The sequence below is a fragment of the Cnephaeus nilssonii genome (assembly GCF_951640355.1).
Source record: "Cnephaeus nilssonii genome assembly, chromosome: 3".
Classification (NCBI taxonomy): Eukaryota; Metazoa; Chordata; class Mammalia; order Chiroptera; family Vespertilionidae; genus Cnephaeus; species Cnephaeus nilssonii.
In genome coordinates this window covers 5,083,119-5,110,762 of record NC_137074.1, presented here as the reverse complement: position 1 = coordinate 5,110,762, position 27,644 = coordinate 5,083,119, and the positions used below count along the sequence as shown (strand labels likewise).

Genomic DNA, 27,644 nt, shown 5'->3' with positions numbered 1-27,644 from the left:
TTTGAAGGGAAAAATTAACTAGCATTTGGTAACAACCTTTTTTTTAAAAATGAGGATTAGTTGGGGGATGTATGGAAATAAGTTTTGGATATTGGGTAGTTAGAATTGTATCACCAGCAGAACTCTTGAAGTTTTAATGTAAGATGTTAATGAAAAGTCAAGGTTATTAATCCGGGAGTGTTCAAAAAATGTTAACATTTTAAATTTCATCCAAATGCTGCTTAAACTTAAGCTTTTAATAAAAATTTTCATAATATGCTTGCCCCAGATAATATCGAAAAGTTAGACTTGCTTGAATTTGTCATCTGATTTGTCATTTTCATATAATTCTCCCAAGCGTTTAGTACCTGTCTAGAATTTGTTTGCTATGGCTGCTCTAGCACATTACAAATCTAGTGGCTTAAACAACAAAAATGTTATGTGACATTTCGTAAGTTAGAAGTTTGACATGGTCTCACTAGGCTAAAATCAGGATGTCAGCATGGCTGTGTTCCTTCTGGGAACTTTAGGGTAGAATTCGTTTCCTCACATTTTTCAGCTTCTAGAGGCTCATGGCCCCCTTCTTCCACCTTCAGGTCAGCAGCGTAACATCTTCCAGTCTGACTCTGACCCTCTGCCTCCCAGTTGTAAGGACCCTTGTGATTACATTGGGCACAACCAGATAATCCAGGACAGTCTCCCCATCTCAAGAGCATGTCTTTAGTCACAGCTGCCATGTAACGTGACATAGTCCCGGGTTCTTGGGATTAGGATGCAGACGTCTTTGAGTCATTATTCTGATTCTGCCTACCACATTACCCAATGTGATATTTCACATTCTGTGAAAACATTTTCTAGATGTGGGAGATCAGTGATGGATTGAAAAATGTTTCTAGAGTAACATGTTTCTAGATGTGACATTGGGTTTTTACAGAAAAGTGGATTTTTTCCAAGTAGATAGAAAGTCAAATACGATATTATAGTGTCACCTTTCCAACACTGAAAATACTTTCAATATTGTGAATATATTTTTAGGGCCATGATTGGAAAAAAAGGAGCAGCAAAGCCACCAGCTATGTTGAAAGCAACTGGAAGAAACAGTGTAAGGAACTAGTGAACTTAATTTTTCAATGTGAAGATTCTGAACCATTTAGACAACCTGTTGATTTGGTTGAATATCCAGTAAGTTGCCATTTTTTTGAATGTTTGGGGCTTTTCTTATTTTGTGTAGAGGAGATCGATGTAGAGGTATTTAAATTAAACTTCTAAAGAGTAAGATGTCTAGCTTCCTGTTAACTTTTTCTCTTACCATTTAGACAGTTACATAATAATGGGAGGATTCTACATGGTATCTATGATCTAAGTAGTCCCAGCTCCAGGAAAACTATAAATTGTGTAAAAAGTATCTGTTTTCACTCTAGTAATAAAGGAATGGAAAATGACCTTAAAAAAAAAAAGTCAGATAATAAAGCACAGACTTACTGTAGAAAGCTTGGAATTTACAAAAATGTAAAGAAGGAAATAAAAACCAGTCCATGTCTGGCTCTTCCTTTCCCGACCCCTCTTCTCCCACCACGTGTATTACCTTTGCTTTTCCCTCTCCTAAGCTCCAAGGGCTCTTCTGCATCTGTAACTTGTTTTGTGAGCCTGTAGTCCAGCTGGCTTACTTCTACTACCTTTGTAACTTTCTCTTACAATTTGGAAAAAAAAACAACCAGTCTGTGTCCTGGTACCAGGTATAATACATCTTGGTTATTTCTTACCTTATCTTTATGACTGGGTCATGTTTTTTTAAAAATTATCAATGATTTTTAAGCTCCTTTAATTTTTTTCTCTTCTATAATCCTGTATATTAAAAGGGTAATATGCAAATCAACTGAACAGTGGAACGACCGGTTGCTGTGATGCGCACTGACCACCAGGGGGCAGATGCTCAATGCAGGAGCTTCCCTCTGGTGGTCAGTGTGCTCCCACAGCGGGAGTGCCACTCTGCCTGAAGCCCTGAGCCAGGCCCATGGCTGGCGAGCGCAATGGTGGTGGCGGGAGCCTCTCCCACCTCCATGGCAGCGCTAAGGATGTCCAACTGCCAGCTTAGGCCCGATCCCCATGGAGAGTGGGCCTAAGCCATCAGTTGGATATCCCCTGAGGGCTCCCAGACGGTGAGAGGGCACAGGTCAGGCTGAGGGATGTTCCTCTGAGTGCACGAATTTCGTGCACCAGGCCTCTAGTTTTTAATATTTTAGAGATCTGATGCACTTATATTTCTATAAGCAGGAATGAAATTTTTGAACTAATTAATGTTTTTAAAACCTAGGACTATCGAGATATTATAGATACTCCAATGGATTTTGGAACAGTAAGGGAGACTTTAGAAGCGGAAAATTATGACAGCCCTTTGGAATTTTGCAAAGACATCCGGTTGATATTTAGCAATGCAAAAGCATATACACCAAACAAAAGATCAAAGGTAATTTAAAGTGGTTTATAAGAAGAGAAGAGCGTTATCTGTATAGATGATGATTTTCTGCTGGCTGGGAGAGGTTGGAACATAAAGATAAGTGAGTAGAGCAAGACTGCTGTTGAGAGTAGAGCTGCTGCTACTGCCCAAGTATCTGCTCTTGCTACCTCACCACAATATTGTTTATCTTTCCTGCCGTTTTATGAACAGGATTGGTGGGAGTGAGGGCCTCAGTGAAAAATGAACAAACTTAAATTTGATATGTAGAAGGATAAAAATCTGTATTTTCATACAGATGGGAATCTTGAAAAGTGGGTTGAAAACTTATTGATAAAGCTGGAAGAATATTAAAAGTAAGAAAATGAAAATCTGAAGGTGGGGTGGGACTACTGTAAACTAATATTTTGGATCCAAAGAAGAAACACATGAGTGATCTGATTACTTAAGAATACTAGTATGGAGTACATTACTAAATCTTTGTTAAAAACTTATACATTGGGCCCTGATCGGTTTGGCTCAGTGAATAGAGTGTCGGCCTGCAGACTGAAAGGTCCCAGGTTCGATTCCGGTCAAGGGCATGTACCTTGCTTGTGGGCACATCCCCAGTAGGGGGTGTGCAGGAGGCAGCTCATCAATGTTTCTCTGTCATCGAAGTATCTAACTCTCTCTCCCTCTCCCTTCCTCTCTGTAAAAAAAAATCAATAAAATATATTTTTAAAAAAGTTATACATTGGATAACTTGCAAAACTTGGTGAAGCATAGTAAGTACACAAAAGAGCCCACATGCTGTCAGGGAATTTTCACAAACATCACAAAACCTATGTGGCCAAGGTGTTGGGTAATTAAAAAAAAAAAAACCACAGCAATAATTTGAGGAGATTTATAGCATTTTATCATCAGTGACTCTCACTGCTAATTAATCATTTTGTCTTAATTTCACCTTCTCATTATTATCAGATTCTTCCCACATTATTAATTCTTGTCTCAATTTGAGAACTCTCTCATTGCATTCAATATCCATATTGCTTATTGGATCAGTTTAACATTCAAGTCTAAAATTTTTCATGCTTTTGTCAAAGTCACTATTGTGAGACTGTTTCTTTCCAGAAAGGTAATAAATTTCATTAATCACCCCCCCCCTTTTTTTAAATATATTTTTATTGATTTCAGAGAGGAAGGGGGAGGGAGAGAGAGAGAAACATCAGTGATGACAGAGTATCACTGATTGGCTGCCTTTTGCACTCCCCCACTGGGGATCAAGCCTGCAACCTGGGCATGTGCCCTTGACCAGAATTGAACCTGGGACCATTCAGTCCTCAGGCCGACACTCTATCCACGGAACCAAAGTGGCTAGGGCATCTCCCCTCCCTCTTTTTTAAAACATATATTTTTATTGATTTCAGAGAGGAAGGTAGAGGGAGATAGAAACATCAATGATGAGAGAGAATCATTGATTGGCTGCCTCCTGCACACCCCACACTGGGGATTAAGCCCACAACCTGAGCATGTGCCCTGACCGGGAATTGATCTATGACCTCCTGGTTCATAAGTCAACAACCCACTGAGCCACGCCGACTGGCTCCCTCTTTTGTTTTAAATATATGTTTGAGGATTCATACCATACGACTCATTGTTTAAAGTGTATAATTTAATGGTTTCTGGTATATTACATTATCAGGTTTTCAAAATTGTGGTTAAATCTGTATAACATAAAACGTATAATTTTAACCATTTTAAGTGTGCAATTCAGTGGCATTAATTATATTCACAATATTGTTTAACCGTCACTGCTATCTATTTCCAAAACTCTTTCATAACTCCAAACAGAAACTCTGTAACCTTTAAGCAGTTAATTCCACATTCTCCCTTTCAGCCCTTGGTAGCCTCTAATCTACTTTCTATCTTTAAGAATTTGTGTATTCTAGATATTTCATGTAAGTTGAATAATACAATTTGTCCTTTTGTGTCTAGCTTATTTCACTTTTCATAATGTCTTAAAGGTTCACCCGAGTTGTAGTATGTATCAGAACTTTCTTTTTATGGCTGATTAATTATCCATTGTATGGGTTGGGTATATGATATTTTGTTTATTCATTTATCTCTTGATGGACACTTGAGTTATTTCTATTTTTTGGCAGTTGTGATTAATGCTGCAATGAATATTGCAGTACTGGTACAAGTATCTGTTAGAGTTCTTGCCCTCAATTTCCTTGGGTATGTAAGAGTAGAATTGCTGGTTCATAGGGTAATTGTATGTTTAGCTTTTCTAGGAACCACCAAACTGTATTCCATGATGGCTGCATCATTTTATATTTTCTCAGCAAAGTATGAGGATTTTAATTTCTCCATATCCTTGCCAATGTTTTCTTTTTTTAAATTGTAGCCATCCTAGTGAGTGGGGAAGTATTACTCTCGTGGTTTTGATTTGCATTTCTCTTATTACTCATTACAAATGGTACCTGAGATTTATTTTAATCAGGTATGGTAAGACAAGCAGATCTGGAGATGACTGCCACGAAGGAAGTAGTTTATACTAACAGATTCCTAGAAATGAGGCACACCTCACCATGCAGGGCCCCAGGGGGATGCACCAGCTTTGGTCAGTAGGCGGTGGCCGGGAAAGGGAAGATTATAGCACAGAGCCTGTAGTCCTGAGGTTTTCGCAGGAAGGCAAAGCTGGGTGCAAAGTAAAGTTTAGGATTGGCTAGCTTGAATATTTCCCATAGCTTTGGCCTACAGGGGTGGTCTCCAGGTGTCTGGTTCCTGGTGTGATTTAGGATGGGGGGAATGGAATATATGTGAGAGTTTTATCAAAAATATAGTTAGAGATATGAACTCTGGATTGTTTTGTGTATCAGAGGCATGCTTGTTTGTAAGAGAGTTCTTTGCTCTCTCGAGGAATTAGCTTGCCATGCGAGGGGCAATCTCTCCAGGATCAAGTTTCCCAATGCCAGAGCATCAGAATACAGAATATAGTCGATACACTGATGTTGGACATCTCTTCACATGCTTCTTGTTATCGGCCACTGTATATCTTCTGTGGAGAAATATCTATTCAAGTGCTTTGCCCATTTTCTAATTGGATATTTTTGTTGTTGAGTTGTAGGAATTTGTTAATATATTCCAGATATTAACCTTTGTCAAATTCATGTTTTCCAGATATTTTCTCTCATTCTGTAGTTTGTCCTTTCACTTGTTGGCAATGTCCTTTGATGTATAAAAGTTTTCATTTTGATGAGGTCCCGTCTACCTTTTGTGTGTGTGTGTGTGTGTTTTGTGCTTTTGGTTTCATGTCTTAAGAATCCATTGACAAATCCAGTGTTATAAATGTTCACCCCTGTGTGTTCTTCTAAGAGTTTTGTGGTATAGCTCTTATATTTAAGTTGCTGATCCATATTGAGTTAGTATTTGCATATGGTGTGAGGCGGAAACACATTTGTCCCAGCATTATCTATTGAAGAGACTATTCTTTTCCTACTGAATAACTTGGCACCATTTTTGAAAATCAGTAGGCCATAGATATATGGGTTTATTTTTGCACTCAATTCTATTCTGTTTTATGTGTGTATTTGTCTGTCCATCTATCTATCTATATGTCAGTACCACAATGTTTTGTTTACGGTAGCTTCATAGTAAGTTTTGAAATCAGGAAGTGTGAGTTCTTCCACTATTTTCTTTTTCAAGATTCAGCTACTCAGGGTCCCTGGCAATTCTTTGTGAGCTTGAGGAATGGCTTTTGCCATTTCGAAAAAGTCCTTTGGATTTTTTATAGAGATTGCATTGAATGTATAGATTGCTTTGTGCAGTATTGACATCTTGACACTGTTAAGTCTTCCTGTTTCTTAACAGGGGATGTCTTTCCATTTATTTAGGTCTTATTTCTTTCAGTAGTGTTTGTAATTTTTAGTGGTAAGTCTTAACACCTCCTTGGTTAAATTTGTTCCCATTTATTGTTTTAGATGGTATTTGAAATTCAGTTGCTTTCTTAATTTCTTTTTCTGATTGTTCATTGTTGGTGTATTAGAAACACAACTGATTCTTGTACATGGTTATTGTACCCTATAATTTTGCTGAGTTCATTTATTAGTGCTAGTAACTGGAATCTTTGAGTGTTATTATATATAGAATCATCATCTGTGAATTGAGATACTTTTACTTCTACCATTCCAATTTGAATGATAATTTTCTTTTTCTTATCTAATTGCTCTCACTAGAACTTAAAGCATATTGTTGAATAGCAGAGGTGAAAGCAGGCATTTTTGTCTTATTCCTGATCTCAGGGAAAGATTTTTAGTCTTTCACCATTGTATATGATGCTAACTGGGGTTTTTTATATATGCCATTCTTCATATTGAAGAGCTGATAATTTTAGCACCCACTTTTGTTAAATGTTTATTTTCAATTCAAATGTGTTACTGAATTTTACATAAAAGCTAATAATGAGAAAACATGAAAATGGTGATAAGATAATCAGAGGTTTCAAACACTATGGCTGTTAAAATCGATAACTTATACTAGACTTCAGGTTTCAATGAAAAGAATAGGTTTAACATATGCACAAAATATTGAAAATAACTGTTAAAGATCATATCAAAAATCAGATCAGGGATTGCAAATTTCACATATATTCATTTTACAGATATATTTATATGGTAGATATATGAAGCACTTTTAAAGGTTCTCTAGTGTTAGGGTCTCTCCACTCTCTGCCATGCATCAGAGTGATTTATAATTAGCTCTGGAACATTAGACTTGTGCACTTATTCTCAGGAATGATTGCGACGAGTAAAGAGTACTTCCTGTAAATACATAGCTGTACCAAATGTTACTTACAGTAGTACTTAACATCACATTGCTGTTCTTTCCAAGATTTGACGTTACTTAATTATAAAAATAGTTAAAACACGATCTTTCATTTGTAGTAAAATTTTAGGCCATATTTTCCTCTTTCTGCCGGATGCAAGGTATTCTTTTGGATCTAAGTGTCATCAAAGACAGTCAGATTTCAAATAGGGACTGGTGAGAAGTTCCCTTGCCTCAAAGAGACACTGCTCTTTTGCTGCCTAAGTAGCAATTTGAAAACCAACGAACTTCCATCTAACTTTCAGAAAAGGTTACATACAGGTTTGTACATGTAGATGCGAAAATGGGAAAAGCCAAGATACTTGCTCTGTCTTGCAGACTCTTGTAGATGTCATTGAAGGGAAGGGGTGGGAAATAGATAAAAGTCAGTAAGAGCCATTATCTGTAACACTAATACAAAACATTACAAGTAGCCTCAATGATTACATTGTCATTTAGAAAAACACTTTTAAAGATATTTTATGGTTATAGTTTTGCTTTTATGTTCTTGCAGATTTACAGTATGACCTTGAGGTTGTCTGCCTTATTTGAAGAAAAAATGAAGAAAATCTCTTCTGATTTTAAAATTGGTCAAAAATTCAATGAAAAACTTCGAAGAAGCCAGAGATTCAGGAGACAGCAAAATTGTAACCGTGTCAGTCAGGCTAACAACAGTATCAGGTAAATTGGTTATTGCCAGCTTTCTATGCAACTCTGTAAAATTTCAGGTGGTGATAATGTCTTTGATTTTATTATGCAAAAGATTCTTAATCATTTTAGTCTACATTTAGAAAAGAATAGTCCCTTTTTGGGTTGAAAATATTCTGTGCATTGATTTGCAGTTATGTAAGTTTTTAAAGCATTTAATGAAAATCATCAATTGTAAAAATTTCATAAAGGGTTATTTATTTATTTTATTGCTTTGAGAGAGAAACATCGATAGGTTGCCTCCTTTACTCTCTGACCAGGGATTGAACCTGCAACCTTTTGGTGCATGGGATAATGCTCCAACCAACTGAGCTACCCTAACCAGGGCGTAAAGGGTTATTTAAGATACCATTTATATTTTTCATAATAAACTTTTTGTTTTAATGCAGAGAATAAAGTGATTACTGTATATGGCCTTTGAGCATTTAATATTTATGAGAAAACATCTATTAGGTAAAACATACCATATTTTTTACTGAGAATTAGTTGTAAATAACAAATGTAAAATGCAGGGTTTATTTTCTTCATAATTTAATATTAATTTATATTCTGTCTTTGATGATGTAGCTTACATTGATATAAAATTTTGGAGTATTGGAATGTGCAAATTAAGTTGTTTGTTTTCATATATGGTTTGAATGTGCATGCTACCCTTGATGGGTTTCTTCATGGTTGTTTTTGGGATTACACTGTGCATTTCAATTCAAAACAATCCACTTGAGTGTGTTTTTTTTTTTTTTTAAATATATTTTATTGATTTTTTACAGAGAGGAAGAGAGAGGGATAGAGAGTTAGAAACATCGATGAGAGAGAAACATTGATCAGCTGCCTCTTGCATACCCCCTACTGGGGATGTGCCCGCAACCAAGGTACATGCCCTTGACCGGAATCGAACCTGGGACCCTTGAGTCCGCAGGCCGACGCTCTATCCACTGAGCCAAACCGGTTTCGGCTGTTTGTTTTTTTTAAAATCTACTTTTTAATACTGTTTAATTCTCATAGATAAAAGAATTTTGTTGTAGATTAGTTCTCTTCAGTTATTTGTGCTATTGTCATGTAGATTACTTCTTTATATGTTATCTGCAATTGGCTATTAAATCAGACCAGGAATCAAACTGGTGACTTCCTGGTTCACTCAACCACTGAGGCACATCGGCCCGGCGCACAAAATTCGTGCACGGGGGGTGGAGGGGTGGGGGGGGGGTGTGTGTCTCTCTCAGCCCAGCCTGCACCCTCTCCAATCTGGGACCCCTTGAGGGATGTCCGACCGCCTGTTTAGGGCAGTCGGACATCCCTCTCACAATCCAGGACTGCTGGTTCCCAACCGCTCACCTGCCTCTGCCTGATTGCCCCTAACTGATTCTGTCTTGCCAGCCTGATCACCCACTAACGACTCCACTGCCAGCCTGATCGACCCCTAACTGCTCCCCAGCCGGCCCGATTGCTCCTAACTGCCCTCCCCTGCCAGTCTGGTCACCCCTAACTGTACTCTCCTGCTGACCTGGTCTCCCCCAGCAGCCCTCCTCTGCCGGCCTGGTCACCCCTAACTGCCCTCCCTGCTTGCCTGATCGCCCCCAAATGCTCTCCCCTGCAGACCTGGCCCCCCCTCAACTGCCCTTCCCTGCAGTCCTGTTTCCTCCCAACTGCCCTCCCTTGCTGGTCTGGTCTCCCCCAACTGCCCTCCTCTGCCGACCTGGTCACCCACAACTGCCCTCCCCTGCCAGCCATCTTGTGGCAGCCATCTTGTGTCCACATGGGGGTGGGCATCTTGTGTCTTGGAGTGATGGTCAATTTGCATATTACTCTTTTATTAGATAGGATGACCGCCAGTTTGGGTTTGTGTTACTGTATGAGTTTTCATTTTTATTAAAAATTTTAATTTTTTTTTTAGAGAGAGAGGAAGGGAGAAGAAGAGAGAGAGAGAGAAACATTGATGTGAAAGCAAAACATTGATCTGCTGCCTCTTGCATGTCCCCTATGGGGTTTTGGTTCTGAAATCTGAGCATGTGCCCTGACTGGGAATTAAACCAGCACCAACTTTTTGGTGCCCGGGACGATGCCCAACCAACTAACCCACACTAGCCCGGGCTGATTTATTATTTTTAAAAACTCTGCTTTCTCTTTGAACCAAGAAAGAGTCTTAACAGCTTAGAAGAACATAGGATAAGAAAGGAAAGCTTTCTCTCTTGAGGTATTACTAATTTGTGTACTGTTAAAAATTATATTTATGATAAATATAAGCATATAATTTTTTTTGTAGTCACTGGTCTGCCTCCACTTGTTATTAATGGAAGTTAAAATCTGTCTTGACATACAAGCTTGACTTTTCTTGATTATCCTATCTAATAAAAGAGTAATATGCAAATTAACCCTCACTCCACTACACCCACAAGCTACACCCACCAGCCAATCAGGAGCGAGTATGCAAATTAATCCCAACCAAGATGGCTGCCGCCATGGAGTGAGCAGGAGGGAGGCTTGGGTTTCCCTGGCGATGGAGGAAGCCAAGCTTTCCACACACCCTGGCAGGCCCAGGCCTCCACTCAAGGCTACAAAGTTTCAATTATAGAAGATAAATAAATCCCAACAGAAGTGGCTGCCGCCACGGAGCAAGCAGGAGGCTTGGCTCCACTCTAGGCTACAAAGTTTCAAATGTAGAAGATAAATAAATCCCAGATACTGGGGCCTCCGTTTGGGTCGCCGGGGGTGTGTGGCCAGCCTGCAAACCACCACAGGCTCCTCGCCCACGCCGCCCCACGCCCCAAGGGAACTCCCACCCTGATCCTGGACACCCTTCAGGGCAAACCAGCTGGCCCCCAACCCATGCACCAGGCCTCTATCCTATCTAATAAAAAAGTAATATGCAGATTGACCATCAATCCAACACACAAGATGGCTGCCCCCATGTGGTCAAAGATCCTGCCCCCATGTGGACACAAGATGGCCACCACAAGATGGCCACCACAAGATGGCCAGCTGGGGAGGGCAGTTGGGAGGGACCAGGCCTGCAAGGGAGGGCAGTTGGGGGCGATCAAGCCTGCAGGGGAGAGCAGTTAGGGGTGACCAGGCCTACAGGGGAGGGCATTTGGGGGTGACTGGGCTGTCAGGGGCGGGCAGTTAGGGGCAAATAGGCTGGCAGAGGAGCAGTTAGGCATCAATCAGGCTGGCAGGGGAGTGGTTAGGGGGTGATCAGGCTGGCAGGCAGAAGCGGTTAGGGGCAATCAGGAAGGCAGGCAGGCGAGCAGTTGGGAGCCAGCATTCCTGGATTGTGAGAGGGATGTCCGACTATTACTTCCCCTACCCTCCTTTTTGCTTTTCTGTTCAGGTTCTGATGATTTCTTCTCTTAATTTTATACTGTGTTTAGAAACATAAATAGGAAACTAGAGGGAAGGTTGGGTCATATTGAGACTCAGATTTATAATGTGAAAAATGCCTGTATTACATAAATGTTGGTTCTCCCTAAGCATTTAATCCCAAGAACTGGAAATATTCAATGTGATTTTCTGTAACTGTTACTTGGATCATTTGTTCATTATTCCAACTTATAAGACAATAGCAAATTCAGAGTAACAATATTAATAGTAATCCATGCCAGAATAAGATGTTAATAACGGATATTTTAATATTTTGATCTAAAATTATTCTCAGATTAAAGTAATAATATACTTTCATTTAGGTGTTTTCTGTTTTGTTAAATACGGTTTCTTTTGTTCATATCTTTGACCAGAAATACCAAGCAGAAGCGTTTAAAATCTCAGACAAGAGTAATTCCTGAGTTGGTAGGTTCTCCTACCCAGTCTACCTCAAGTCAGGCAGCTTATTCTGCAAGCCACAAGACAAGTGCTAGTGTCTCTTCGGGTGTTTCTTCTGGGGACTCTTCCGATTCAACAGGATCATCAGAAAGAATGAGAAGCAGACCTGTCACTCAAACAAATGGTTCTACATTATCTGGTGAGAAGTGAAATGTTAAGTTACTCAACTGCTGAGCGCTCAGGTGTATAATGCTGCTAGTTTCATAACAGAAGGAAGTAGATAGGGGCTAATTAAATTTTTAAATGTAAGTTTGTTTATTAAGCATATACACTGTATTTTCTGAATCCAAAAGCAGGAGTAATATGCTACTTTCAGAAATAAGAGAACAAACTTGATTCAAAATGCTGATTATGTACTTTTTAATACCAAAATTTTATCAGCTGTTTTTTTTTCCGAACAACTTTTAAAAATACACTCTTAAGTACTAGTATTTTAGGAATCTGCTTTAAGTCTTTTGTTATGAAGTAACTGTTTATATGTGTAAAGGTAAGAGAATATGTGTAATGAACTGTTGGTGCTTTATTTTTCTTAGAAAGTGAAATGGAAGATTCCTTAGGTACCTCTTCATCGTCCTCAGCTTCAGAGAGTTCAGAGGAGAGCAAAGGGAGTTCAAGAGCTCGTGAGCCCTCCTTGCGCAGCAGGCTGGCCAGAAGTGGCAGTCTCCGAGTGACCAGGACCCGGGCTGCGCAGAGAAGACCTGGTGAGAGGCGCGGGGTGCTTTGGAGGAATGGTCTATGGATTTAATGTATCTACATATGATTAATGGCCTTCCAACTTTTTAAAAATTGGGGGATAGTTGACATATGGCATGATATTAGTTTCAAGTGTTCACCATAATGACTTGATATTTGTATACATTGTGAAATGACCATAAGTCTATAGTTACCATCCATTACTATATATAGTTACAGATTTTTTTCTCATTGTTTTCTTGAGATGAGGACTTTTAAGATTTACTCTCTTAGCAACTTTCTCTCTTTTTTAAAAAAAAAGAAAATTGATTGGTTTTAGAGAGAGAGAGGAACATCGATTTGTTGTGCCACTTATTTATGCATTCATTGATTCTTTTTTTAAAAAAAATTTTTTTTAATTGATTTCAGAGAGGAAAGGGGAGGGGGAGAGATAGAAACATCAATGATGATTGATTGGCTGCCTCTTGCACGCCCCCTCCTGGGGGTTGAACCCGAAACCAGGGCATGTGCCCTTGACTGGAATCAAACAAGAGACCCTTCAGTCCATAGGCCGACATTCTATCTGCTGAGCCAAACCAGCTAGGGCCATTGTTTGATTCTTATATGTGCCCTGACCAGGGATTGAACCCACACACCTTGATATATTGGGACAACACTAACCAGCTGATCTACCAGGCCAGGACCTAGCAACTTTGAAATACGCACTACAGTATTAACTAGAGCCACCATGCAGTACATTACATTCCCATGAGTTATTTATTTTATAACTGGAAGTTAATACCTTTTGACCCCCTTCAAACCGTCCCTCTCCCTATGAACTTGGTTTTGTTTGCTTTTTAGATTTCAAATATAAGTGAGACCATATGGTATTTCTTTTTCTTTGTCTAACTTATTTCACTTAACATAATGCCTGTATGGTCACTCTGTGTTGTTGCAAATGGCAAGAATCCATTCTTCTTGTAGCTGAATAATATTCCATTGTGTATATATATATCACATATTCTTTATCCATTCTTTTTTTTTTTTTAAATCCTCTCCCAAGAACATGCTTAGAGAGAGAGACAGAGAGAAATAGAAAGAAACATCAATGTGAGAGAGAAAGATGATTGGTTGCCTTCCATATATGCTCCAACTGGGGATTGAACCAGCAACTTTTCGGTGCACAGGATGACACTCAACCAACTAAGCCACTCAGGCCAGGCTCCATTCATCTATTGATGGACACTGCTTTGCTTGTTTCCTATTGTGGCTATTGTAAATAATGCTGCATTGAACATGGGGGTGCATAGATATTTTGGACTTGTTTTTGTTTTCTTTAGATAAATATCTGAAAGTGGAATAGCTGGATCATATGGTAGTTCTAGTTTTGATTTTTTTGAGGCAACCTCTCGACTGTTTTCCATATAGAGGCTGCACTGATTTACATTCCTACCAACAGGACACAAGGGTTCCCTTTTCTTCACATCCTTGTCAACACTTGTTATTTCTTATCTTTTTGATAGTAACTATTCTAACAGGTGTGAAGTGATACTTCGTTGTGGTTTTGATTTGCATTTTTCTGATGATTAGTCATGTCATGTATATTATTCATTTGTATGTCTTCTTTGGGAAATATCTATTCATGTCTGTGCCCATTTTTTTTTTAAGTTTTAATCCTGTCCTGAGGATATGTTTTATTGATGTTAGGGAGAGAGGGAGGGAGGGAGGGTGTAAAGGAGGAGGGAGGGAGGAGGGAAAGAGGTACATTGATGGGTTGCCTGCCATACACACCCTGAACAGGATTGAACCCACAACCTAGGTATGTGCCCTGACTGGATTGAACCCACAACCTTTTGGTGCACCGGATGCCACTCCATCCAACAGAGTCACACTGGCCACTGCTCTCTAGGAGTTTTATGGTTTTAGTCTTACATTCAAATCTTAAATCTGTTTTGAGTTAATTTTGGGGTGTGGTTTAGGATAGTAGTCTAGTTTCATTCTTTTGCATGTGCTGTTCAGTTTTCCTAACACTATTTATTGAAAAGTATCTCCTTTCCTGATTGTGTAGTCTTGTCTCTTTTTTCATAAATTAATTGACCCTATATGTGTGAGTTTATTTTTGTGGTGTCTATTCTGTTACATCCTTTTAAGTCTTTTAGATTTGGAAAGGAAATCTGTTTTGGCAGTAAAATATAAGGAACATCAGTACTAAAATAGTGAAGTCATTTAAAAAATGTTGAAATAGGGAAGACCTTTCTAATCTTACTGTTACTTTATTTCTAGGTCCAGTTTCTTTAGAAAATGGATGTGGCAGAAAAGCCACTCGAAAGAGAGTCTATTTAAGTGACTCCGATAACAATTCCTTGGAAACTGGTGAAAGTTTAAAAGCCCGAGCTGGAAATAACCGGAAAGTGCTAAGAAAGTGTGCCGCTGTGGCTGCCAATAAGATAAAGCTAATGAGTGATATAGAGGAGAATTCCAGCTCTGAAAACGTCTGTTCTGGCCGTAAGCTGCCTCACCGCAACGCTTCTGCTGTGGCCAGAAAAAAGTTGTTATATAATTCTGAAGATGATCAGAGCTTGAAGTCAGAAACCGAAGAAGAGGAGGAACATCAACCATCACCAGTGTCCAGTTCTCATGCTGCCCAGAATACTGTCAATGAATCTGAAAATGGAGATTCAGAGTCAGAAAGTGACTTGCAGGAAGTCCGGAAAAATTGGCATGCTAATGGTTACAAGTCCCATGCTGCAGCAGCTTCTAAAACAAAACTTCTTCAAATAGAGTCTTCTGAGGAAAGTCATGGTTCAGATAATGGACATAACAGAACTAATGGCCCATCAACGTCTGGGCAGAAACTTAAGGCAGGAAGTGTCTCGGGGGAAGAGGAGGAAGCAGATTCTGAACCAAGAAAATACCCTATTAGGAAATACAACACAACTCGCAAGAATGCCACCTTCCTTAAAAAAGCAAAGGTCTTTACTGATTCAGAGGACTCTGAATCGGAGGAAGATAGAGGAGATGGAAGATGTCACAAAATGGAAACAAATCTGCTGTCAGGAAATTTGAAGTGTGAACCTGTGGCTGCATCCCACTGTTCCTCAGATCACGTGTCTGAAACTGATGTGGATTCAGATGATGACAAGACCAAAGAAAAATCAAATGATTTTATGAGAGGTAATTGAAAACATGTCACTGATTTATTCTATTGCCCTTTCCTTCTAGCATACATTGATTTTCTTTCCTGTGAAACTTCTTTGCCAGCTGTTTTCTCTCCACTCCCTGCATTCTCCATTAGTCTTTTTTTTTTCATCTCTCGTATTCCTATGTGTGTGCCTAACTGTTGGGTGCATTTAGTTTTACTCACATAACAGGCAATTTGGCCTTAACACTATTACTATTAAAGATTTCACTTCTTGTATTGGTGATTGGAGATGGGTTTAAGAAAACAAAGGCAAGCACATTTATAAACTGTTGTGATGATAGTTTGAGAAGAGGAAAGAAAAGGGTAGGACTGATTGAAAGGAATGTGGTGAGTAATAATAGCAGCTAACAGAACATTTTCCAAGATTTTCTGCATATCATGATGTTTTTCTAAATGCTTTATGTTGTGTGTGTGTTTTTAATCTTCGACCAAGGATATGTTTTTGTTTTTATTTTTTAGAGAGAGAGAAACATCAATGTGAGAGAGAAACATCGATTGGTTGCTTCCCATATGCAACCTGACCAGTGATCAAATCTTTATGTTTATTAATCAGTTTAATCTTCATGTCTTTTATGAGATAGGGACTATTGTCAATTTTACTGATAACTGAAGCACAGAGAGGTGAGATAAGTTGCTGAATTAAGATTGTACTGGTAAATGGGGATTGATGAAAAATTTTAAAAGAGCAGGAGGCAGCTAAAGCTAAGATGAAAAGTTGGTGTGATAGGAACTTGTAAAGTTAAGAAGTGCTGCAGGGAGGCTGAGAGTAAGTGGTTAGTTTGCATACCCTAGTGTAGTGGTAAAAAGTTTAGTCTGTAGTCATGCAAGTAAAATGTTTTAATGTCAGGTGTTTGTGCTAGAAAGACCTGGGGTTTTACTGTGGGGAATACGTTGTACTTGTGAATGGTGCTGAGGCTAACACGTCACTGCTCCCATCCCACTCACTGCCATTCTCCTTCCCAGTTAATAAGAATGAAGAATTATGGACTGATGTCATATAATTGTTGTATTGAAGATTAAAGGAATACTCTTAATTTTTAGATTCGACATCACAGGACCATGGACAAAGCAGAAAAGTTTCCAGGAAAAGGGTTTGTTCCAGTGACTCAGACAGCAATTCGAAGGTGGCTAAGAAATCCTCCAGAGCCAAAACGGGTCTCCAAAGGATTCCTCGAAGATGTGCAGCCACCGCTGCCAGTAAGATTAAGCTCATGAGTGATCTGGAAGATGCTGGTTCAGAAAACGTGTGCACTAGAGGCAAGAGGAGAAGGAAGAAGCCCCTCCGTTTTGCATGTTCCACAGCTAAGAAGATCGGGAGTGATTCTGAGGGAGAGGTCAGCTGTGACGGGCCAGACGAACAGGGTGCCTGTGAAGGGGAGCCGCCCGAGGCTGACTCAGAAGGTAGCACAAAAAGCATTCATCAGCCTCTAAATGGAGACTCCGACTCTGAAGGTATGCCGAATTCAGAATATAAGGACAGGCCTGCCAGGAGTACCAATAGCCACAAAACAAATGTTGCACCTTCTAGAACAAAGAGTTCGTTGTTTGGGTCTTCAGAGGAAGATTCAAAAAGCCATATTCCAGGGGGTGAGATTGGTAGAAAATTTTCTTCCGCATCAACTTTGGAGCAAAAAACTACTGCAGAGACTAACTTTGAAGAGGAACTGAATTACGGGCTGCGCAGGTGGAATGGCAGAAGACTCAGGACCTATGGGAAGGCTCCTTTCAGTAAGACGGGAGTGAGTCAGGACTCCCAGGAAGCCGCTAAGACGGAAACAAAAAGGAAGAGACTGCATCCTAAATTGGGAAATGTGAAAAATTCAGAAACAACAGGGAATTCGGAGTGTGGACCTGACACTAGTCCCAAATCTGATTCAGAGTTGGGATCTGTAACTGAATCAGATGTTGACTCTGCTGATGAGACAAAAACCAAAAAGAGGAAAACAAAAGGAAAAGCAAAAGTAAATGTTAGAAAAGGTAAAACTTTTACAGCTAACATATCTAAAACTGTGAGGCAACAAAGACAGAGCAAGCGTCCTAGGTTAAATGTGGATGATAATGACTGGGAGGATTTGGACTATGCAAAATCTAAGAGAGTTCTTCGACGTTCAAAAATTAAAACGAGAAATCAGGGTAGAAGGACTGTGAGATACCATGATGGGGATGATGATAGAAACTTAGAAAATGTGTTAGATTTTGATGATTGCACCTTATGACCTTGAGGGAAAACCAGTTCATTTAAAGAGGAAATGAACTGGAAGTTATGGTGAAACCTGGCTGTTGAAATTATTATTTTTTTTTTGTCCTACAATTCAGGGAATATATTTATATTTTTCTATGAAAAGTTATGAATGTGACTAAATCATGACTGTTATTTTTATTTGCACTTGCTTGCCTTTGTAGCAGCATTCAGCACAGGTGCCAAAATATGCTTCATTTTGGGGGCAGATCTACTTAAACAGTATTTAACTACATATAGCAAGAGTTTGAAATATGTTAAACACTAGACATCCTGGTTATCAAAACCAGTGAGCATTACTTTCATGATCGCAAGTGCCATGCAGATATTTTTGGAATTTGTCAAGAGGTGGTAGTTTCTAACCCGTGTCATATTGTAGCATAACAATTTCATAAGACCTATGTTTACAGATTTTTCATAAATATTATGTCCATACCGACATTACAATCATGGGAGGTGTTACCATGATTAGTAGTAGGCAAGGTACCTACCACTTTTTTTTTCTTTCCCTGGCTACTTGAGTAGAATGCATTATACCATATTTGGTCATTTTTATTGGAATGGTTTCCAGTTTTCTTTCCAAATGCTGTTGCGTCTTTCTCTCTTTTTCTTTATTTTAAAGGAAAATAACATTATTATTTTATAAACTTGAATTTATAAAGTGCTGGTAAATTATTTTTTTTAATGTTTTGATCATATATTTCAATTCCTAAGGCCAGACCATAGTGCTAGCATTTTCTTTTAGATTGTGCTCTAACTAAAGGCTATATAATTTTCTTTCCATGATCTCCTGGTTTTCATGTGAGGGATTTAACCAAACTCTTGGTCTTCGATAGTCTTACTCTGTGACATAGAGGAGTTTGTGTGCCTTAGATTTAGGGAGAGTTTATTCTTTAATAGAGTGTACAGAACTCAGAGAATATTTAAATTATAGTTTCCCCCATTTCTATTGAAATCGTAGGGTTGAGTTTTGTTAAGTGTGCAATTGCAAATCTCATCTATATAGGAAACTAGTGAAACATTTTCTCCATCTCTTTGTTTTAGCTCACTGCTGCCATGTGCAATCGCAAGCATTCTTTGCTGGGGCAACTTAAGTGTAACTTCATTAGTGACCTCTAGTTTAAACCTAAGAAAAGTCATATTTTGTTGGAAAATAATTTTGGAATTCATTTAAAGCGAAACTTTTATCACATCATCAAATACCATAGTACACTTTTTTTTTTTGAGCCAAATATTTTTACTTGATAAGATTGTGCTACTCCAAACAGTATAGGTGGCCATTCCTAGCTTGTTTGTGCCTGAAGATGGACTTGATTCAAATGGTTTACATATTTTGTAGTGAAGGGGTATGTTACAGTACTCCCACCTTTACTATTTATTGGCCCTATTTGGTTTCAGACTAAATTAACCTTTTTCTCCTGTGTATCCTTACAGTGGCAGATAGGGACAAGCACCAGACTCTGGTATTAGTGTTAGAGAATGTTCTTAAGTGTTGTTGCTTTGCAGTTACCTGTTCTGTTTGACATGGTAACGGTATTTTCTCTCTTAGACATTGCCTGGTGAGATAGGTGGGAGGCCTGCCTCTCCTTTGGTTGGTTAGAGATGCTCTTCTTCTTAAAGCTTGCATTAAGTGCATAGTAGACAGTTTGGTGCAGAATAATTGTCCTTCACTCTTGACCTGAAAAAATTAATGGAATGCTCTTTACTTTCTTAATTTTAAGAAGTGATGATAGATGTCATATCCATTAATTTATTTAAACTTTTCTTAAGCTTCTCCATTTTATATCTAGTCTCAGGGTTCTAACTCCATGTTTACCATCATTTGCAAAAAGGTACCAAAAATCCATAAATAAATATGGAATACATTCATAAACACATAAATTCTTTTGGTAAAATGCTAGTTTGATCATTTAGGCTTCATCAATAGAACTGTTCTTTAGACTGAATTAACTGGTCATTGGCTGGCTGGTCAACTAATTCCTTATTTTTCATTTTGTCCAAAATAGTTACACCCTTATTTATATAAGAAGTATTCTGGTTTCATCTGGAAAAAACACACAAGAATTGTCCTGGTAACTTTGAATGTGTGGTTGACAATGGTAGCTTCTCAAATTCTGAAGTAAAACTAAGGGATTATATAGAGAGAATCATTTTTGTGGGTTTTTTTGGTCATGGTGCTATTCCTAAGGTTAACTGAATATGTGACACACACTCCTAAATACCTTTAAGGAAAATTAATAAATAATTAATACTTAAAAATGTTTACATTGAGCACTAGAACGTTTGATTTTTTTTTTCTACTTTATGCGAAAAGGGCAGGGATTTAATGCACAGATGTACTTTAATAAGTTTGGGATCGGTTTGTGTTTTTCTTGTGAGAAAAGATAAAAGGTTACAAATTGAATGTGAACTGATGAAGGGCTATAGCTTTCCATTGCACTTGACGAACTTAATGGTATATGAAAAAAATACTACTGTGTTGTGTATGTCCAAAGTCCTCTGACTTTATTCATTTATGGTTTAAACAAAAAGGTTTGAGGTACTTAGGTTTGATTTTTTTATTTCTTTGAATAACTAATTTTACCAAGCATATTAAGAAAAAAGAATTCAAATGTTTAAAAATAGGTGAGGTTTTAAAAGCATTTTTTTTCATATTCTACTTTTTTAAAAAGGGTATATTGACAATGTATAGTAATTTCTGAATAAAAGGAAAAATATATCCCAAGATAATTCCTAGGATGGTCGTTCTCCCTTTTTTTATTTTAGGGGAAAATCTCTGATTAAATCCTTTCTCAATTTAGTAGTCCTTAGAAAAGGATAAAGCAGTTACAGCTTCTACATTAAAACACAAAAGTTTCTTTTAAATAGTAGAGCGTTGTACCTGAAAAGGAAATTAGTTTTATAATAAGGAAATAGAAGGAAGGAACTTAAGTTTTAGGAAAATTCACTTCAAATCTAGAAGTGCAAATGGAAAAAGGAGCCAGAAACCAATAAAAATACCGTCTGAGGTACTGCTGTCCGAAAACAAGAATAAGACACTTCACCAAATCCTCCCACTGCATCAGTTGATGACATTTTCAGTAAAAATTCTTATTTAGAGTAACTTTGGGTCCATACTACATTCCCTGTCTTTCTTCTAGCCTTTTTTCAAGAAGAATATTAGAACACAAAATTTATTAACTTCACTGTATAGTATTAAAAACTAAGCTGAAAGGATTTTAATCTCTTCTGTAACTACAAGCTGAATTTGATTGTACCATCTGAACAAAATGAGGGGTTTGTATATCAAAATGCAAGAACATCGTTAGAGGTGCATATAATATTTTTGGTTTTTCTTTCTACTCAATTGAATTGATTTTTCAAATAACTTATAAATGGCCAGATGAGGTATTTTTGCCTTGTTTTTTACTATAGCTGAAATATCAGCCCCATATTTTTCATTGATATTAAGTCAAAATATTTACTTCATCACGTGTCTTGTAGCTGTCACCAAATACTTTCGTTTTCTTACAGCATATGGAAATTATAGCTCAATTCTAGTATGAAAGGGTGCAACCAGCCACCTTCATTGTAGAAGAAGTTTTTGTCTATTAAGTATGCCTTGCACTTCTGCAGTGGATATCAGGGAATAATAAAGTAGAAACCCTAAGAAACTTGCAACTTAACCGTTTAAAGACTGTCTTTTATTCTTGTATTTGGGAATAGAAAGACCAAACTAAATAAATTTGTCAAAGCTAGGGAGAAAGTGGAACATTGTGGGAAAATATAGTACAACTACATTAGTAAATGCCAATCCTGCTTGTAAGTCAATTATGAATTAATAGGAAGGATTGAAGTGTGCAGAATATAATGACGAGGGCTGTGTTACCTCTTCTTACATTCAAAGAGTATTTTTATAGCTATTTCCTTAAATTACACATGTTGCCTAAGGATACATGGGAATTCTCAAAGTTCAGGGGGGTTTTTACCAGTCACTCTGCCAAGCTTGTTCCTAATATATTGTTAATATGGTAGGAAAATGTCTAGATTCTGGTTGCCTTCTCAAGGATTGCTCTTACGGATTTGGTGGAGGGATGCTGAAGAGTGGGCAGGGCAGTCACAACAGTTGGGTCCTACAAATCTGGAGGCTCTTAAGTTTGACAGTATGTCATAGAGTGTATATCTAGTTGTCAAGAATAATAGTTTCATTCAGTGTAGTGATCAGTGTTGCAGTGTATTTTCTGGTCATACTTTAGTTTTGAAGTTAATTTTAAGGTAAGTTTTATCATTTGTTAAAACTTTCATGGGGATTTGGACTGCTAAAGAGAAAAAGGCATTCTGACCTAACTGAAATGAGATGACCAACGACAGACTTGACCACAGCAGCTACCCCTACTTACTGATGGTTCCAGAAGGAAAGTATTTAGAAATTGTTGCCCTTTACAATTAGTGGTTAAATGTTAAAGGAATCTTTAATTTTTAATATATTGAGCTATATTTTCTAAGTGCTGATCCATATTGAGTCCTTGGACTGTACACATTCAGTTCACCTGTAAAATTCTCACCATTTTACTGGAGCCTGTCAAAGTGGTAAATCTTTTAATTTCCACTCCCACACAGGAGCTCTGCTTTCACTTTCTAAATTAAGTCATTAGCACATCTGAGCCTTCGCATTTTCATGTAGGAACCAGTTTTTTAGTCAGTTACTAACTAAAAGAATTAAGAATATAATAAATTTAACTAGGCTTTTTTCCTTTTTTTAAACGACTTCAAGCCTCCTGGCTGATTCATTAAGGTCAGCAAAATGGAGTCAGTTTTCCTCTCAGCTCATCTTCTTGTCTTGAGCAGTTCCTTAACCTCTATGCCTCCGATTTCTCCTGTGGGCAGGACGCAGGGCTACAAGCGGGGTGAGCTGGGAACTGGAGGGGTCACGAGATGTGCTTGAGGAGGGTGGTCCCGGATTGTCTGGGATCCGCTGCGTCTCACTAGGGAAGCGATATGTCTCTTAAAAAGTTCATTAGGCAGATAAGTATCATATCCCTTTCATACTTCATAGAGTTTTCATCACAATTTTAGAAAAAAGTTGAAATGCCCATCACAAAGCTTGTGAGAATCATAAGAATGTTACCAGTTAACTTTTCTAGGGATGAGAGAAAGCTATAGGTGTAAACAAAATTCAAGGTTCTCTGGCACCCTCACTGGGTGTATTGTAAACAATAGATGAACTTCAGTTCATTGATCAACCATAAACATGACCAAACTAGTGGAAAACAACTCTGGAATTATTTCTGACATCATTTGATCGGACACTCCCATACTATAGAAGACTTCTCAGTGTTACAACTCCCCTAGGGAAAATTGTAAACAGTTAAACCCAGAGAGTTACAGAAAACACGTTATTTTACAGGCATTCTCTAAAGAGACTTCAAAGCTTATGGGATCCTTCTGAAAATGTAGGCTTTAGCGGGGATGGATATCATTAAGTGCTATGTGCTTCCTGAGTTTTGGTCATTTCATTGCTTATCAGTGAAGGGAAGCAGAGAAGAAAGTCTCACACCTGCTCTGATAAACGCTTGCTTGAAGAGGTTATAATTTGCAACTAAAAGGTTTCTCCTCTGTATGGAATTGATTTACCTACCAACCACACGAATCGATGAAAAGTATAAGAAACAGGCTAGTATATTGTTTTCAGCAGCAGGCATTCTCCTTTTCCATTCTCAAATTTGTTTTTAATCCAATAAAAATGCCGATCAGATTAAAATTCTATATGCTTCTATAGCAATGATGTGTAGTTGACTTTGGATTTAGGAAAACAATTTTGTATCAAGAAGTATAATTGGAATAAAGTAAAATTGGAATATGAATAATCCTTAAAATATAAAAATGAGATCATTGCTTTCTGTCAAAGCTGTATTGTCTATATCCATTTCTCTTCATTACAGACCATCTTAGAATACACAGTGATCTGAGTCATGATTAAGTAACCTGACCGAGGACTACTGCAGATGTAAATTTTTATTCTACTGATGAGGTTTTTTTCAAAATAGGGATTCATTTATAGGAGAGCAGCAATGCTTCAAGCATGCTGACTGTTCCAACACGTGACTGACCCAAGACCATCTGGGACACTGGGACTTGTACTGTCTTGTTAGTATTAGTGACACTAGAATCATATAGGAGCCTCCAAAAAATTTAAGCTTGTACACTAACATACAAATTGGACTTTTGCTGAATTATCCTGTATATATTTCTAAAAACTTTGTAGTTTTCCAAGAAAAATAAAGCACTTTATAATTTACCAAGTTCTCAGTAATAAAATTAACACTGACTTACATGTATGTATTTTACTTTAATTCCACACAAGTTATTCTAATGTCAGACTTTATCTTTAGGAAGTTCCCATTTCATGACATAAGACTAGAGAGAGCTCTATCGAGTTGGAGTTGCTGTATGCAAAGTAATTTCACATATTCTCCCCCACTTATTTGAAGTTCAGATTTGCTTAAAGTAGTTTTTAAAGCCCACTTAAAGTTTCTTTTGTAGAATCTTAACTTTCCCCTTATTTTGGGTTACAAATAAGCATTTACTAAAATGTCTTAAGAGTTAGTATTTACCAAGTTCCGAAGTAGGGTACTTCCATTACTACATCACAAAGGAATTAATCGCTACAGCTTAATGTCATTTTGTCCTACAAAATTTTTTTGTTGTAATAGGATTTTGTCGATGCTAGTCAACTGGGTATGTGTTGGGAATGAACCAGTTGTCTATTTTTAGTGCTTTTTCAACATGCAGATGGCTGCAGTTGAGTAATATTAGTATTACCTATCACAAGTACACATTTCACCTTAATTTTGCTACCTAGTTTTAACTATTCATTTATCTGATGTAGCATATTAATATACAGGGTTGGGCAAAAATAGGCATACAGTTGTAATACAAGTAAATACAATAATTAAATAATACAAGAATAAACTTTTGTGGACTCAACAACTGTAAACCTACTTTTGCCTGCCCTGTATAGTCTAGCTTTTGCCCACAGTGGGTTAATGTGCTAAAGATTGGCTTTGGATCTAGGTTTAGCTTGCAGAGAACTAATGTTCACAATTTAAAAATTCCTAAGAAGAAATGCTTTGAGGTGGTAAAAACACTGCACCTAAGCCACTTCCCATTTCACTCCCCCGACTTTATATGCACGTGACTCTACAGAGTCCATGGGGGGTGGCCACGGTGATCAGCTTAGTCTGCCAAAATGTCATTTTTGCAATTCTTTGATTTACATTGAACAAAACGTATCTTTAAAAAATGTTTTAAAATTGATTTTAGAGAAGGGAGAGGGAGAGAGAGAAAAGCATTGATGAGAGAGGAACATGAACATTGTTTGGCTGCCTCCGGCAAGCCCCCTTCGGGGATGGAGCCTTCAGCCCAGGGCATGTGCTCTGCGGAGAAATGAAGCAGACTGGGAATCAAACTGGCCTCCTGGGTTCATAGGTCGACACTCAACCACTGAGCCACGCTGGCCGGGCTAGACAGTTTATTTTTAATGACTTCAAGACTAGGCTGCCAAGAGATAAGGCCTAACCTTCAGGGGTTAATGAGCTTAGGGTGCATTTTTATCAAGAAATATGTCTGCCCTAGAAGAGGGCTAATTCATCTTGTGTTTGAAATGGGAAGATCTAGCTTTGGCTCCACCTAAATTGCTAAACGTGGAGTCAGGAGGTGGGAGGCCCACCATCACGTGGCGCCTCAGCACAGCACAGCACAGCGCAGCACAGTGTGATGGAGGACCTGCCTTCCTGGGCTCTGTCCCACCTTTTGTCTGGGGGCCCCTCCACTTGCTGGCTCCTGGCTACAAGGACACCTCCTTAAAGGAAGCCTTCCCTGCCCTTAGGGGAGGTTGGTTTCTAGAATACGTTCTCTCAGCACTGCACTACTAGTTCTGCACAACTGTACTTGCATATGTAGAACTAGTTTGCTTCTGAATTTTTACCCTGATCCTCTGTGTGCCCGGCACATACCTAGCTCAGAAAGTACTCGAATAATGAGACTAGGATTTAACAATCCCAGTTATATAAAATGCTCAACTATTTGGAAAGAAATCTAGGATTAAAACCACATTTCAGTCCTATAAAACAAATATAAAATTCCTTTTTATCTACTAACCAATTTTTTCCTTTAACCAAAGGAAATACTGGTATAGGTTAGAGTTAAACCCTTGTAAATAGTGCTGATGCTGGGTCATCATGGCATGATGGTATTTGCTCCTTGTTTAGGTTCTAGGAAAATTATTTCAGAACTCCTATTGAATATTTTAAAGTAGTTCAACACGGAGTGCTGGAAATGATACCAAAACGTAAAACCTCTATATGGTTCTATTTTAAAAATTCAGATTAAAAAAAATTCAGCTTTTAAATGAATGACTTTGATGCTGAAAGTACTTAACTCCATTCTCACAAGTCTGCTACTATTTGAAGTGACCGTTATCCTAACAGATGATTTAAAGTATGCCAGGTGGAGGGATCGCAGCTCTTATTCAAGACTTTCTTTTGTAGATAAAGCAATGCAAGGTTATATCAAGGTCAAAAACGTGTCGTATTTGATGATCACTTATGTTTTTATTTAGCAATGTGAGTAACTTTGCAATTTATGGTTTAGGAATGTATTGTTGAGGAATGTAAGTAGTAAAATCTTGTGTTACAAGATTTTTGCATTTACACGAACTTTCACTCGTTTTTCAGAATTTGTTCCTAGAGACAGAGATCCCAATACAAAAATGAGAACATGTTTGCATAATCAGAAGGATGCAGTGCAAATGCCTAGTGACACTCTGAAAGCAAAAATGGTGCCTGAGAGAGTTCCCCGCAGATGTGCTACTGTTGCTGCAAATAAAATAAAGATAATGAGCAATCTAAAGCAAACGGTTTCAGGACCAGGAAATGTCTGGATTAGGAAGAGTAGCAGAACACTGCCCCATCGAAATGCTTCTGCTGCGGCTAAGAAAAAATTACTGAATGTGTATAAAGAGGATGACACAAGTATAAATTCAGAAAGTGAAAAAGAGCTAGAAGATATTAATAGCAAAATGCTTTTGTTTTAGTCAGATCAGACCCTGGAAAGAAAAGCAGTGACTATGAAATGTGTGTGTGGAACTGAAAACAGGGCCACGAGGGAACTGGCAGCATTCTGCTCCTAGCTCTAAAGTGAACCCCTTGTTGGCACCTTCCGGGGAATTTTCTGAAAGCCGCAATCCCGAGAGTCACAGTGGGTCCCAGGAAGGCTTCCTCTCAGTGAGCTTTTGTACAGACACCACAAAGAATTCTGAAGAGGAAATAGTCTGTGTGTGAAGCCTATGGCTGGAGAGGCAGGCAGAAGAGTCTAATGACCGCTCATAAAATTCCTTTCCAGAAGAAAGGGTCTTGGAGAAATTTCTTGATTCCTAAGAGGAAGAAAATACAGTCGTCCCTCCATATCCCAGGGGGTGGGGTTGGTTCCAAGACTTCCCCAAATCCACAGATGCTCAAGTCCCTTCTATGGTATTTATATAACGGACACACATTCTCCCATATACTTTAAATCATCTCTACTTATAATACCTAATACAATGTAGATGCTATGCAAAGAGTTGTTATACTGTGCTGTTTAGGACTAATGAGAGAAAAGTCCACAAAGCAACTATGGTTGGCCTAACTGCATAGTACACGTCAGCAACAATGTGGCCTTTCCCCAGCAGACTCTTCTTGAGTTGTGGTTGGTTA

The 27,644-nt window shown here is 38.3% G+C and overlaps 1 protein-coding gene across 1 annotated transcript in view; it reads left to right on the top strand.

Annotated features, from left to right (window-relative positions):
• Positions 1 to 26,665, top strand: part of BRWD1 (bromodomain and WD repeat domain containing 1) — an 88,641-nt gene extending 61,976 nt beyond the window's left edge. Inside the window, exons 33-39 of the mRNA XM_079767254.1 lie at positions 1,015 to 1,161; positions 2,294 to 2,446; positions 7,794 to 7,960; positions 11,716 to 11,939; positions 12,334 to 12,501; positions 14,756 to 15,646; positions 16,716 to 26,665. Coding sequence (XP_079623380.1) covers positions 1,015 to 1,161; positions 2,294 to 2,446; positions 7,794 to 7,960; positions 11,716 to 11,939; positions 12,334 to 12,501; positions 14,756 to 15,646; positions 16,716 to 17,890 — 2,925 coding nt within the window. The 3' untranslated portion in view covers positions 17,891 to 26,665. The remainder of the gene's footprint in view (positions 1 to 1,014; positions 1,162 to 2,293; positions 2,447 to 7,793; positions 7,961 to 11,715; positions 11,940 to 12,333; positions 12,502 to 14,755; positions 15,647 to 16,715) is intronic.
• The last annotated feature ends 979 nt before the right edge of the window (positions 26,666 to 27,644 follow it).